At 34.5% G+C, this 16,406-nt stretch overlaps 1 protein-coding gene across 1 annotated transcript; it reads right to left on the minus strand.

Annotated features, from left to right (window-relative positions):
* Positions 1 to 10,487: 10,487 nt before the first annotated feature.
* On the minus strand, positions 10,488 to 12,672 carry LOC127107433 (sm-like protein LSM36B). The gene is made up of 4 exons (XM_051044712.1): positions 12,476 to 12,672; positions 12,101 to 12,245; positions 10,898 to 11,011; positions 10,488 to 10,809 (listed from the first exon to the last, which is right to left on the minus strand). Exons 2-4 carry the CDS (start codon positions 12,210 to 12,212, stop codon positions 10,763 to 10,765), a joined length of 273 nt encoding a protein of 90 aa, XP_050900669.1. The 5' UTR covers positions 12,213 to 12,245; positions 12,476 to 12,672; the 3' UTR covers positions 10,488 to 10,762.
* Positions 12,673 to 16,406: the final 3,734 nt, after the last annotated feature.

The following is a 16,406-nucleotide window of genomic DNA, read 5'->3' on the forward strand; positions in this document are numbered from 1 at the left end:
TGGAAGCTTGCATGAATTGTTGAAGAGTATCCTCTAACGTGGAACTTCCTCCTTGCGACTACTGTCCTTGAAAATTTGGATGTTGGTAAGGACTTTGCTGCTGAAAATTTTGATTGTTGAACCTTGATGGTTGACAACCTTGATTGTTCCTTTGATAGCCTTGATTTTGATTGTTCACATAGCTTACTTCTTCTAGTGGAGGACAAAAACCAGTAGGGTGGTCTCCTTGACATAATTCGCAACATGCTACTTGATGTCGAACTTGAGACCCTTGAATTTCCTTCATTTGCTGTGGAAGCTTGGCAATTTGTTGAGTAAGCAACTCCACTTGTTGAGAGAGTAGCTTGTTTTGAGCAAGAATGGCGTCATTGGTATTTAACTCAAGAACTCCCGGTTTACGTTGTGAAGGGCTACGGTCATGTTGACTTTGGCGATCATTGAGTGCCATCCGATCAATAATGACTTTAGCTTCTTCCGCATTCTTTGACATAAGAGAGCCACCCGCGGTAGCATCCAAAAGTGTTCTGTGAGTTGATTGGAGCCCATTTAGAAAAATATGGACTTGAGTGAGCTCATCAAAACCGTGACCCTTGCATTTTCTCAACATTGACTTGAATCTTTCCCAAGCCTCATTTAAAGACTCGTTACCTCCTTGAGTGAATACCGCAATAGCCGTTTTGGCTTCCATGAATCGGGATTGAGGAAAATATCTTTCTAAGAACTTTTCTTCTAGCAAATTCCAATCCGTCATCACTCTTGGTGCTTGATCAAGGTACCACTCTTTTGCCTTTCCCACTAAGGAGTGTGGGAACATCCTCTTGAATAATGCTTCTTCACCCGCTTCATCAATTCCCGTCGAACCCGCAATCTCATAGAATTTGATGAGATGGGAGTACGGATCTTCATGGTCCATTCCGGTTAATGGATTTGCATAGAGAAGTTGGAGGATTCCGGTCTTCATCTCCGTATTTCTTCCTCCACGGGAAAATTGAGCATTCCTTCTTGGACTATTAGCGGACTGAATGACAGTGTATATTTGAATGGGAGCGCCAACTTGTTTTTCAACTAATGCTTTAAACTCTTTAAATGCATCAAAAGTTTCACTTTTCTCCGTAAGAAAATATACCCATACTTTCCTACTTAAATCATCAATGAAAGTGAGTATGTACCTTTTATTTCCATTGGATGTAGGATTGATAGGACCGCAAATATCTGAGTGAATTAACTGCAACAACTGAGATGCCCTCCAATTACTTTGTCGTGGAAAAGGGTCTCGTTGATGTTTCCCTTTGAGGCAATGTTCACAAAGTTGAGATGTTGGTTTAAAGGAGGGCAACCCTTTCACCATATCATGCTCCATTAAAGTTTTCAGTCCACTGTAGCTCAAGTGACCATAACGAGAGTGTCATACTTGAGCTGGTGGCACAGAACTGACCTGAAAGCAGGATTGGAAGACTCCAGATTTTACATGAATAACAAACATATGATTAGTAGTCATGTAGGTTTCAAAAATAAGGCCATTTTATTTAAACACTTTACACTTGTTTTGCTTCATTTCAACTGTTAACCCTCTTTCCAGAAGTTGCCCCACACTAAATAAATTATTTTTCAGCTCAGGCACATAAAATACATCATCTAGAAAATGCACAACTCCGTTTATCAAAAGTTTAACCATACCTTTTCCACAGACCTTTGGAGCATAATTATTCCCTAATTTCACTTCATCTGAAAAACTTTCATCAATGGAGGAGAACCAATCCTTTCTTCCTGTCATGTGGTTGCTGCAGCCTAAATCGATAAACCACATGTCTTGTGTGTTTGATTTTCCCTCTGATGAAAGTTGTGCCATGAGTAACATTGCTTCCTCATTGGTCTCAACATAATTTGCAATGTTGTCCTGTGGTTTCTTTGGGCACTCATATTGAAAATGTCCAAACTCATGACAGTAATAACATTCCATTGTTGCCTTGTTTACTCGTTGTCTGCCTCCTCTGCCTCTTCCTCGAGCAAATCCACTCTGAAAGTCACCTCTTCCACGGCCACGGCCAGTATTTGTCTCATCTCGAGTTACTTTCAACACTTGCTCTTCATGTGAATTGTGCCCATTCATTCGTTGTTCGTGTACCAACAAACTACTTTGGAGTTCATCTATAGTCATGGAATCCAAAACATGAGATTCTTCGATAGAACACACTACATAATCATACCTGGAGGTCATTGAGCGAAGAATCTTTTCGACAACAGTAAGATCCGACATTTGTTCACCGTACATTCGCATCTTATTTGCAATAGTGAGAGTTCGAGCAAAATAGTCATTAACTGATTCTCCATTCTTCATCTGCAAAATCTCCCACTCACGTCGTAGGGCTTGAAGTTGTGCTCGCTTCACTCTAGCAGTGCCTTGGTATTTCTGTTTTAAGGAATCCCAGATCTCTTTTGATGTCTCCTTCTTTAAAATTGTTTCAAGCACAGATCAATCGATTGCTTGAAAGAGGTAATTCTTTACCTTCAAATCTTTTAGCTTAAGCTCGTTCACCGTTTTTTTCTCGTTCTCCGTTAATACAGTACCATCAGCATGTTGAGGAATCCCTGGATCTATAAGATTCCAATACTCCTTTAACCTTCAAAAATTCTCCATGAGCATTACCCAATGATCATAATGCTCACTCAATTTTGGAATTGCAGGTTGCACGAAGTTGCCATCCGTGGTTGTAGCCATGATTGAAGTCTGCTGCTTCTCTTTACTTGCTATACACCTAACTCTGATACCAGATGTTAACACAGACAAAATGGTTATGTTCTGCGTTTCTTATTAGAAACTCAAAGGGCCAAGTTTATAGACTTAGCAGTACAACTGACTACCTAGAAAATTGGAAACTACCTCACACACTAACAGCATATCTTAAGTGTGTGCAAGACTTAGCAATACAACTTACTACCTAGAAAATAGGAAACTGCCTCACACACTAACAGCATATCCTAAGTGTGAGAGAAAATAGGAATTGAAAGCAACAAACAATTAATTAAAAACAAACAATAGAAATAATTCTAAAAATCAAACAGACTTATTCAACCGTCTCATATATCAAGGGGCGAATTAAATATAAATTATTTTTCTTATTTACTATTATTGATAGTAATAATAATTAATAATATATTTTTGAATAGTTGATGAAAGTAATAGAGTTGTAGAACAAAAATACGCTAACAATTAAATCTAAAAAAATTGTAACTAAAACTAAATTTAAAAACTTAGTGGGAATACTTAAAATATTATTATTATTATTACTATTATTATTATTATTATTATTATTATTATTATTAATTAAAGTTAACAATATATTTAGGATAGGTGATAATATTTATTATAACTGTTATAAATTATTACTATTAATATTTATTACTGCTAAAATAAATAGAATTTTGGTAGATAATTTTTGTGAAAGACATTGTAAAATTACATAATAGTATATGGTATATTATATATAGAAATTACTTACAATTTTTTTATCAATTTTTTTCAAAAAAAGACTCGGCCAATGTTTATTAAAATGCATTGTTGTCTAATGTTTACTATTAGACAACGTTTTTTATTTTGAGGGTTGTCTTAAGTATATGTTTTTCTAAACATATTTGTATCGCTTTAATAAATAACCGCTGGTAAAGGGGTGGTAATATTTTTAACATCAAACAACACTTTTAAAAACAAGTGTTGGTAAGGAGTAGCTAATATTTTTGACATCAGACATCGCTTTTAAAAACAAGCGTTGTTAAATGAGCTTTAATATATTTGACATTAGACAGCGCTTTCAAAAATAAGCGCTGGTAGAGGGGCATTAAAATTTTTGACATTAGACAATGTGTTTTAAAATAAGCGCTGGTAAAGGGACGTCAATATATTTTGGATATTAAACATTGCTTTTTTATTTATTTTTGGCGCTGTCTAATTAACTACTTAAGGCAACACTTTTCTTAAATTATAAGCGTTATCTAATATATATAATTGAAGGCAGCATTATTTTATATTTTAAGTGTTGTCTAAAATATAATATTTAAAAAATTGTTAAACATACAGCAGACCTTATATAATAAAGCGCTGTCTAACATGAATATCTTAGCCATGGCTTACTTTAAGAAATGTTTCCTATTATCCTCTCGTGTTTTTTTCGCATAAACGTTGGTAAAATGGTGCTGCGTAAACACTATTTTGGCAAAGTGCTTGGTGCCTATGAGACCCAAACAAGGAATGTCTCCTAGTCTCCAACTTCTACAAGCTAATTTGGATGTACACGGAATCGCTATCTAATGAACAACATGTATAATATGGTGCAACAACAGAATCTCAGCTCATGATTGAAAGGATTCTGAGATTTGAAGAGAACATGTGATTTCCCATCTCAGAGGAAGTACAATACGAGAAACAACCTCTACTGACATTCCCGATGCTAAGCAAAAACCAATCCCGCCCAGGATACCAACATTGCAAGAAGAAGTTTCACAATCTCCACATCCACACAAAGAAAAAAGGAACCAGACACCTTCCATCATATCTAAGGGAAGAAGTGGAAATTACATAGATTATTTCATTTATTTTTCTCAATTCATTTGCATTTTTGCACCCATTGCATTTTTAATAAGGTCTAGGTCAAATTGAAGATTAAAGTCAAGTTGATCATTTTCATTCATTACATTGAATTTGTTTTGTAACTTGGTCATTTCAAAGTCATTTTGAATAAACTTAAAAAATTCCATCATCATTCATATAGCATTGTCCATTATATTTGCTTTGCATCATCACTCAACATAAAATTTCCATTCAAATATTTATGTCATTGTTCAAATTTGAAAAATCTGAAATTTCTCATGCATCATAAGACATTGTTTTTCAAATTACCTCATCACCATTTCATTCAAAATCATGCCATGTTTTTTTTATGTGCCATCAATCACCATAAGCAAAATTGAGTTGGAAAGAAGCATCAAAGCAAAAGAAGTAAGGTTACATTTAATCATCATTATTTGGTCCATCAAAAAAAAACCTTGTTTCCATAACATGTCTACTAAGCCAAGGAGAGAGGAGTTGAATTGGAAAAAGATCTTTGATGCATTGACACACATTAGCATATTTTCCATCCATGATACCATCATCATTTTGACTAAGAAAATTCACACAAAAAATGAAATCAATTTGAGAAAAAAGGAAGTGAAGTAAAGCAATACACAAAGGTGGACCAAACGAATTTGCAGCACAACACTCATAGCTATACCATTCATCCACCACATACTCTCATGGCCATAAATTTAAAATGACATTAAAAAATAAATCAAATTCAGTTTACTAATTTGAAATAGCTGTGCTACAGTTCACATGTTCCATACAGTCATCCATCATCATGTACATCACCATTGGAATAAAATGAAAGAAACAAATAATTTTAGTTAATTAAATCCTGTTGAGTCACAAAATACATCAATCTTTACACCATGCATACATTGCAAATACACATGGAATCAACTTGAACCTATTACATGAAAAAAGTGAAATTACATCCGTATTCCATACAACTTGAAAAGCTTGTAAAATGCGTGACGGTATGCCATCCCCATCATCCACGCTGTAGTTATCACCACACCATGCGCCATTTGCCATTCCATACATACTTCACTGATCAAGAATCACTTTTTCGTTACATTCAGTCACGAGTTTACTCACTTTCAACTCACACCTTGCTCATTTCACTCGCACACTTGCAAGGATTCCCTCTAAAAACTTCACACGAGTGTCACCACATCACTCCCCCAATTCTCCTATAAATGCACCTCTCAAATCACGCTAAAAATCACTAGCAGAAGCTCTGAAGAAACCCCCCACAAACCTCATACAAAGCTCTTTTCAAAAGTTCCCCAAGATTTTCATCAAAGCCTGAGTGAACTTGAGCTAATCCACCTGCAACAGCCCAAAGAAGCAGAGAGAAGAAGAAGAGGATTCAGAAGGAAATGGAGGGTAGAACCAGACAGAATCAGAAGGAGAAGAGTTCAGAAGGAACGTACCTGAGGTAGAAACACTCGCCGGAGTTCTCGCTGGAATTGTTGGAAATAAATCCTTTGTGTATAGAGAAAGTGTGTGGGAATAGAGGCTTGAATAGAAACTTGATAGGTAGGAGAATTATTTATGGAAGAGAACTTTGTATTTTTGTTTGATACAAAAGTGTAGGATAAGATTACATCTCTATTTATAATACTTTAAGGAGAATTCTAGACACACTAATTCTAAAGAGTTCTCAACTCTAGATATTCAAAGAGTATTCTAGAAAATATTACAATCTTAAAAAATATATAGATACTCCAAATACTACAAGACTTTTCTAAAAACATTATCCAAAATAAATTAAGCTCAAATAACTAAGCCCAAAATCAAATAATAAAATTAGGCCCAAATCAAGTTTAACATTTCAACAGGAATTCCATATTCCGACTAGGTTCTCTCCTCCGTTCTTTCCTTTATTTTTCATGTTGTTACATGTTGCTTTATCATTTTTATCACTTCACTTATTGTAAATTTGATGTAATAATTGAAATAATCAAGAAAAGGGGGTTAGGGTTGGATTTGGGAAAATGGTAGATTCGCGTGATTCATGTGCGTTTTGCATGTTTTGAATGCAGATTTATGTTCAGGAGAGAAAAGGAGTGACGATTAGTATTCGTGATTTTTGGATTGGATGGGGTTTCGAAGGAAACTGGAAAATCCAGATGAACACCTTCGTGGTGTTCATCTTTGGTTCTTCATTGTTTGCAAGTTTGATCCCTTTTATTAAAATAAGCATGTGAAATGTGTGTTTGTGAAGAGAGAGAGGATCAAAATGGCTCACATGTGCAAGCTTTTTTCCTTTTGTTGATCTTTGTCCATTCTTCCTTAAGGGCACACTTAATAGCCCTCAAATTAACCTAATTTCACTGTTGACTAGAGGTCCCATGAGGGGACCCCCACCATGTTACCATGCGCCTTTCTCTCAGGACCTTAGATGCCTTTGGTCCTCTAATCCCACGCTTGAGGTTGAGTCAATAATTTTAACTCCCTCAGCCATCAGACTGGGCCAACGCCCTTTGGGCATGCATCTTGAGCCTTGGGCTTTGCCTTTGGCACCCCCTTCTATTTTTCAACGTATTTTTATTGTCTTTTTTTGTAATGGGCCTTTAGCCCATATCATTTTCTTTTGCTCATGTCATCTCTCCCTCACAACTAATTGCACCATATATCCCATTTTATTTTTCTCTACTTATTTCATTCTTGTTTTTTATTTTATTATTTTAACTAATTAAAAACATTTTAATAAATAAAATCAATTATTTTTCCAAATAAAAAACCTTGATCAATATCAAGCATTTTTTAAATCAAACTCAGGAAATATTTTCATCAAATTCAAACTATTTTCAAAACGCGAATCAAAACACTTAATCACTATTGAGTTCTTTTCAAACTTGAGCGCTTTGTCAGAATCTTTTTCTTAATAAAATCAGAAGAAAATGGACATTGGAGTACACACTCCTTGAAACCTTGAATAATCGGCCTTGGGGCACATGTCTTGGTCTTACCGAGCATTCTTCTTCCATTATAAAACACTTAATCAAACTATGATGAAAAAAGGACTTTGTAGTTTACACTCCTTGAAACCTCGAATAATCGGCCCCGAGACACACGTCTTGGTCTTACTAAACGTCCATTTTTCCCAAATAAATTTTCATTAACAATTTGGATGAAAAAAAGGACATTGAGGTACACACTCCTTGAAACCTTGAATAATCGGCCCTGAGGCATACGTCTTAGTCTTACCGAGCGTTCGCCATCCTCCTAAAAATAATTTAATACATCAAATTATATTTTCTCGCCCCCGTGCGATCGAAAACCTTTTCACAAACGGAAAATAACTTATATGTTCTATTGTGATACAAACAAACGCTTAAGACTCTTATGCAAGAATACAAGAAAAAATTTTATCACTAGAATGCGACCTAAACATTTGTCACTAAAATCAACCAACAAATATGTGGTTTTTTATCAAGAACTACGTAGTTTTAAGTTCCTCATCGCACATGGGGATACATGGGAGTGAGATTCACATCTCATCAATCACTATAACAAAAAATCCAAAAATAGCATTTGTCTTTCGCAGAACTACGTAGCTTTCAATTCCTCACCGCCCCTTAGGATAGTAAGAGTAAGACTCGCAATCTTGTCAAGTACTCTAATAAAAATCTTTTTGTGACTTTTTTATTTTTTCTTTTCAAATTTTAATAACTAGAAGAAAACAAGTAACATAAGTTAACATTATATTCTCAAACATAACTAAATGGTTCACGTTGAGTACAACGAATGTGAGTGGTGCTAATACATTTCCCTTGCATAATCTACTATTGAACCCGAATTTGGTTGCAACGACAATTTTCTTTTTATTTTAAAGGTTTTATCGATATTTTCCCTTTCCTTTTGGAATAAATAAAGTTCGGTGGCGACTCTGTTATCATCTTGAGCGTGTGAACACTCATGGTCATTTTTTACGCCGCGACAACTGACGACTCACTTCAGCTAGAGAGTCAAGCCTAATATAGTTCAATTTGCGATTAATGTTGGCTTTGTTTCCTTTTGTTTTCTCTTGCCTTCCATTTTATATTGCAATTTTTATTATCCTATTTATCTGTGGGATTTGGGTGGAACTTTGAGTAAAACTCTACACCCAAACTTCGTAAAAAAAAGAGAAAAACATATGTTAGAATGGAAGTTGCGTAGTGTTAGTTCCCGAGGTGCACACCATGAATGGCTAACATGAAGACTCCTCCTAGAGTAGACCTCTTTGAGAATCTCGTTGTAAGATGATCCTTCATCGCATAATGTTGATTCATCTAAAGGTCTATGACTCTAGGGTCCCCTTAGAACCAGTTTGCTTTTGGTAGTTGCGTAGTGTTATCCTTCGAGGTGCACACCTTAAATGGATAGCGCAAAGACTCCGCTACATGTAGAGATATGGATGTTATGTTTGATGATTATCTTAATCATCTGGTACCAGAGGAGACACGTAATATCATATCTCCTAGTGAGGAATACCATATCTCCTAGTGAATGGAGCTACGCATACAATTACATCTGGTGGTTCATCAGGATGTCACATGTTTATATGATACAGGATGCTCCAGAAGATCCACCGAGGTCGGTTCATCAAGAGATGCTAGAGGAGGAGCAGGCTAAGGCAGGTCGGGTCATGTTGTTGATGTGTTTCCTAAATGTCGTTGTATCATGGAGATTGGGCAGGCGGGTATTGACAAATGACTCTTTCAAAATGGCTCTGAGATAAAGGATGTTGTAGATACCATGATGGAGGATGCACGTTGCAATACATGAGGCAACGTAGGAACGGGGAGTCCCAAGTCCGTCATACGCGGTAGTTTATAGTATTTGTGCTCTGAATTTATTATCGATTGTGTTTTATTTTGACTTATTTCGACTCCATTGTGTACTCTAAATTTATTATTTTATATATGTCATTTTCTTCATATCGATTTTATGATCTAATTTATCATAGTTTGTTATAACATATTGTTTAATTCTTCAAGGTTTCTCTAAATCAAAGTAAAAAACTATTGTCTAGTGTGGTTACGAAGATGCATCTCCAAATTTTATCTAGTGCGAATATGGAGATGCATCTTTAGAACAATTTATGGAAGAAAAAAAATTTTCAATTAGGAATGCATGGTGTAGCTACATAGACAAGTAATATTCAAGTAATATTTTCTTAAATGTAATTTGACACTTTGGATCAACATTACATAGAAGAACCAATGCAATATATCAACTATAGCTGCTTTACAACGCAAATACGCTATAAATTCATTGCAGGAAGGGCGGTTACAACTTATAAGGTGCTGAGGAAGTTGCAAGAGATGCACAATCTAATTGATTTCCATTATAATATTAAGATTCTATTGGTTGATTCCAGGAACTTAATTTTAGAATTTAGACAACAGCATTGCAGCAACACTAGAAACCACTACTTATCTAAATGTACCTGGAGTAGCTAACAAGTTCAATCTCACTACACCATGCAATATGCATAAATAAAAATATATATCATAAATTATTTCTAAAATAGTTTTAATAAAGTCACACGTAAGCATAGATAACAAATATTTATCAAGATCATTTAACAAATCCAATGGTTAGCATTTATTCCTCTTATCTCTTGTCTCTTATATTTTAACTGATAAGGGTATTTTAGTGAAAGTGGTAGTATGTTTTAATAGTTGATATATAGTTGAAGAGTCCTACTTGATACATCCCATATGAGCTATATACCTCAGCAGCATCCACTATTAACAACAAAAAATAAAGTTTTAAGTTGTAAAGTTAGCCTTGATAGAGTTGAGACAAGTTACAGTCAGATAACAGCCAGACATTTGTAGAAGATACCATTATAAACATTAAAAAAAAAACTCAATTGAAGTGATAACATTTAATATTACTCTTTTAAAATTCCAAACAAAGCTAAAATATTCTGCCAAGAGATACCAAAAAGTATTTTACAAACTGGCTGTACTGTGTTGCCTTACTATATAACCATAGCAACTCAATTACCATGAATAACATGAAATGAAAAAGGCTTCAGACAAATAGGTAACAGCTGCTACTATGTCCAGGCAGTCCCCGCATAATACAAAAAGTTACAAGAGTCTTTCAAAGTTCAAACCAACATGTATTTCGATTCCTGTATTTCTAAGCGCCGTCTGCTAGAGTCCTCTTTGAGGTACTGATGTACAAAACTGCATCAAAAAAAGAATATTCAATTGCTTATTTCTGTAGTTAAATAACAATAAAGAATCAAGAACATTTTATTCCAAATGCTAGTACCATTATTCCCTCGAATGAATGCATCACCATACTTGTTCTTGAGTTGTCCATTAACATACTCCTCTGTTTGTTCCATTGCAATATTCATATAGCCATCTAGACAAGCTAAGATACCTGCAGCATTAACCAAAAGCATTCAGCCTAGTTTATGTGTACATAGAAGAATACAGATCGACATAAGCACCAATCTACAAAAATAAGTAATAGAACCAAACTAGTAAAAGAGGTAACTTAATGAACAATCAAGAAGCAGTCCATACATTATTTCAGAACTACTATTTTAGGGTTTAGAAGATGGACATTTATGTTCGAGAAACCCTGATGCTCTCCCCAATCCACCCTAACTTCTTCTTTCCTGCTCTATTATTCCCCCTCTCCCTTCAATTTCAACCCATACTCTTCTTAACCAATACCTAAACTATTAGTAACATTAGTTACATAAGTTAGAGGTAATACAAATATACAACCAACCACTGTGCCATATTTATTTCTCCTAGTGTTCCCCTTTTTTACTTATGTATCAACTGTTTTTCTTTGTTTTCTCACTTTCATACTCAATTCTTTTCAACTTCTTTTACATAGGGAGTTCTGAAAACATATTATCATAATAATTATCTTTGGCCATTAATAGATGGTTTTGGACTTTTGGAAGAAGAAAAGAAATGTCGCAAGTCAAAAACGAGTTAATAAAAATGTAGTTTAGGGAAGCGAAACTCGAGTCGTATCACAGGGATTACTGATTCAATTACCTAAATTTGAAATCAACAAAGTTATAAATGGGGTTTTTCAAGTTTGGACAGTTTCGATTAAAAAGTGTATGAGTAAATTCATGTTTGACTATAGAGTACATTATGCCGGCGTCAATAGACCCTATGAGAATTTTAGTTCTCATATCACCGTCAACCGAGTTCATTTTACAACTCCAAATTAATCGGAAAGTAAAAAGGATACCATTACGATTTATCCATTTCTCCATTTCATTGAATCAAATTTGAAACAATTTCAAATAAGATAACTCAAAATCGTTCCATTTCATGCAATCAAATTTGAAACAATTCAAATAAGAGAACTTACGATATCCGAATATAGTGCATAAGTGAAAAGAATCAACCAAATAAATGTAACCTAGGAACGTGATTCAGTATTTAAGCTCAAAATCCATAAAATCCAAACCAACGAAAATGAAAATGATAGAAATCTGACCTCGATAGTCGACACCAGAGTTGAGCTTAACAACAACTGGCCTACCACGAATGGATTTGAGAAAATCAGCTGGCGTTTTCGTGGTTCCCGAACCTTTCTCTGTTCCACTCATCTTTTTTGTTTACAATCTAAACCCTAAAAAAATCTTCAACAAACAATAAAAACAAAATTAACATACAAAATAAATTATAGAATTTGACTAAAGATGAAAATGAAATAACAATTACCGAAGGTTCACGGTGATTTATTTGTTGAAATCCCTAACTTTTATACTAAAATTAATTACAAATTAGATGCGAGCAAAGAAGAAAGATGAAAGTGAAAGAATAAAGGAGAAACAGTAACAAACGAAATCAAAAGAAGATAGAGGTATACCTGGAAGAAAGTGTGTAGCGAAATCGAAAGGGGGGAGAAGAGGCGCGATAGGAGGGAAATAGAAGGAGGGGTTTGGGTTTTGGGTACGAGGGTTTCGATTGGAGCAGGAACGGGAAGAGTGAGTAATGTGAGTAAGGAGCGCCTAAAATTAAAAGGTTAAGGGAAAATAAGTTGGGAAAATTTTGAGAAATTACTTGAAGGAGTGTTTTTGACAAATTTTAAATACTTATATGATTAAAGAAATTAAAGATAAAGGGCTTTATTTATTTTCGACTAGCAAAGTAGTTATTAAATTCTAATTTATAAGTAATTAGAGAATGCAGAATAATGGTTTCAGCAATTTCAAAATCCTAACAACGTCGTAAAACATATAGTCAAGACTTGCATGCATTTGATTGACATATCAATTTCTATAGAATTAAACTGTCGAAGACAATTATTCCTAAGTAGTATTTATAACAAATCCATGTATTGTATATAATGGTTTGCAAGTTTCCACATATATTCTCTATAGAACTTCAATACCCAAGCCAATAAATGAAATAGTTTGTGAGAAATTATATGAGTCTTCATCCCTCTTTTCTTGATACTTTTATATTTTCTTAATTGAAACACCTTTATTTTCTTGTCATTAACTACATTTCATTTAATGTTGTTTATTTCAAAAAAAAAATACGTCAAATTAAACTTTATTGTCTTTAAAGTCTATTTATGTATTGTTTGCAATCAGACATTTCTAGTTACGTCTTACACGTGCGTCACAGTAACATTTTTCACAAAAAACTGAACCCGAGATTTTTCGAGTTAATCTCAAAGACTTTCAAACTCATGTTTGTTCGCTAAAAACATCTGCGAACAAATTGGCATGTTGTTTATTGTTAAATTTGGCAAACAAAAACAAGTTTCATTTTACTTAAGGGATTAAGCTCGAAAAGATCCTAGGACATATTTGTGTGAATCATAAGTTTTAAACAATTTTGACATCAATATCGAAATGCAAAGCTTAAGAGTAATGACCGAAATTTAAATTGATATCAAAATGCAAAGAACTTAAAATAAAGTGACTGAGTCATTTAATTGCAGAAAATAATTTGAACATAAAGACTTTAATATGTAAAGAGTGGAATGGATACGTACATTCATGACTCTTTTCTCAATCACACAAATACTTTGAGTTTGGTAGAATTTGTGTACAATTGTGGATCCTTAAAACATAAGTGAACGCCTACTTATATACTAATCCTAAGTTAATCGTATATAACGGTCGACTAAGCATAACATGCAACATGTTCGCCTCCATGCAACCTTTGTACTCGACGGACTCCCACGTGTCCTTAAGTAACTGTTTGATCTTATCTATTTATACACCATTCAACTGCATAGAGTAAATAATAAACTCTAAAATTCACTAAGTCTTAAAAACTAGTAAACTCCTTGGTCTCTATCTAATAGTAATTTTGACCAAAGCTAGTAATCTTTTTCGAAAAATCAAATTCGGGACCTTCATGGACATAAATGACCATTTCGACTTTTTTAAATAACCATTATCACATTTTTTTTTTGTATTTAATGCTTAGTGTCAAAAATCTTAGATAATAAATTTCCCCCCAAAATGCCATGTTTCAATTTTGAATAAAAAAGAAAGGTGGCATTTTTAACGTATTTTCGACACTGTTCAACATCTTTTGTTGACGTCATCGTCATCATTACCAATTTAATGCGCATTGTCCTTTTCCATAAAATCTTTTCAGAAAACTCATTATCACTCATAGTTTCTAGGAGATCATAGATTTGCATGTTCACTAACTTTTCCACTTCTTACTAACTTTCTCACTTCTGAAGACACGAAACATTTCACATCACTACGTGTTTGTCAAGTGTCCATTACTGACAAGAAGAATTACTCTATAAATAATCGATTCACATTCTTTCTTCATCTTCTTCATTTTTTTCCTCAGCATCTCACATCAAAAAAACCTTCCTTTCAAAAAAGCTTCAAACTTTAGCAATTTGCAAAAACTACTTCAAACAACAAATTTTATGCTGGGAAGAATCTTATGGCATTTACGATCTTACCATCAAAAGCTGATGAAGGAAGGAACTTCGTACCTGAACCACCAATGACCAAAGAAAAAATTTCCATTTGGAAAAATTAGGCTCATCCCTTTTACATTTTTTAGTAAACTATTAGCGCTTTTGGGACCGTTCCCGACGGCTAAGACGCAACCTGGGAAATTGAAGAATTTCTTCCCATGTTACTATGTAACAATGTGTTCTGAGTTCAAAGAATTCTCCCTTAATTTATTCTTTATGGAAACACTTACGCCTGTCTTTCGATCTATACCTCTTATTCAAGACAAAGAGTACCTTGTTTGGCTCGACAAAGTCCAAGGCAAAAGATAAAAGCAATGGGGAAAACTAGGCATCTTTAATATGATTTAGATTTCTAGAACTGGTCCTAGGTATAACCCAGCCATGCAACATGTGTCAATCTTCTTTTGGGAAGGTCTGACTACCATTTTTCAGTTCCCTTGTGGAATGCTTACACCAACCTTGTTCGACGTAGCAGTCATCACGGGACTTAACCCTCTTGGCAAAACTTTCACTCCCACCATACAAACCAACCTAGAATTCCTTTTCAAACATTTTAGCTTCAAAAACTTTGTTATCGACCACCATGACAAGAAAACTGAAGAGTCCTCCGATGAAGAACACATCACCTGCTTGACCCTTTGACTATCCTATTATGTTTTTTGTTCAGGTTCCCTACAAATAGCTAAGAAATGTGTCCCTCTGGCAATCCAACTTCATGAGGGTTGAAATGTTTCCTTAGCCAAACTACTTTTAGTCAATTGATGATAGTCATTCATTACATGTATTTAGTCGAAGAATCAGATCAAAACAAGTGAAATTCGAGCAAATATGAGAAGGAATGACCAAACAATGAAGGAAAAATAGCTAAGTGTGCAAATTGTGGACTTAGTGAAATTTTGAGTGAAAAAAGAGGGAAAAAATAGTGAAGCGTTGAAAATAATCACATCCACTATCGTGCAGCATCGTGCACGCAATAGGGCATTAAAAGTTTCATCGCACATGCAATGTAAGGTATCACGCATGCGATGGTTACTTTTCTGGGCCTTTTTCTGACTAGTTCTGGTCCATTTTGATACCTTTAAGAGGGGAAATTCTACACTTTCACAGGGGTTATAAAATTTGGCACTGGGAGCATGATTTTACATTATCAAAGGGTGATTTTGAGAGTATTGGAAGTCATTGGAAGTCAATCCTTCAAGGGAATTCATATGTTATTCTTCTTTATTCGATTGGTATTATAATTTTAACTATGAGTATCTAAGCTTCTCTAAGTTAGGTTGTGTGATGATGGACCTTATTCAATCTTGTTGGTGTTATATGTTGGTTTGACTCTGTATGAATCCTTTGAATTATAATTTTATTCAGTTGTTGCTCAATCTTAATACTTTTTATTTGAGATACCCTGTTAATCTGATTTTGGACACATAGGAATTATTGACCCTTGGAATATGTGTTGGACATGGGGCAACTGTTTTACTTATGCTAGTTGAATAGGGCTAGGACACTCTGAGTAATGGGATAGGGAATTAACATTATGTATGTCGCCTAATCCTGTTTACGCTGGCGGACTAGGGATAGAAAACTTCGAGTAGTGGTTAGTAAGTTATTTCGTGAGAGATCGACTATAACGGTTTTGTTAATTCATCGTGAGATTATAAGGATAAGACCATTCATACAAGGCATCATATATCAATAAGAGAGGATAAAGAGGATTCTGATACACAACTTAATCGTCTTAATTACTTAAGTTTCAAACTCGTAATTTGTTTTCTGTCTAAAACCCGACCCCCCCCCCCCCCAATTTACTATTTTTCCTTTACATTGAAAAATTGTTAGT

Source organism: Lathyrus oleraceus, chromosome 7, assembly GCF_024323335.1.
Source record: "Lathyrus oleraceus cultivar Zhongwan6 chromosome 7, CAAS_Psat_ZW6_1.0, whole genome shotgun sequence".
Taxonomy (NCBI): Eukaryota; Viridiplantae; Streptophyta; class Magnoliopsida; order Fabales; family Fabaceae; genus Lathyrus; species Lathyrus oleraceus.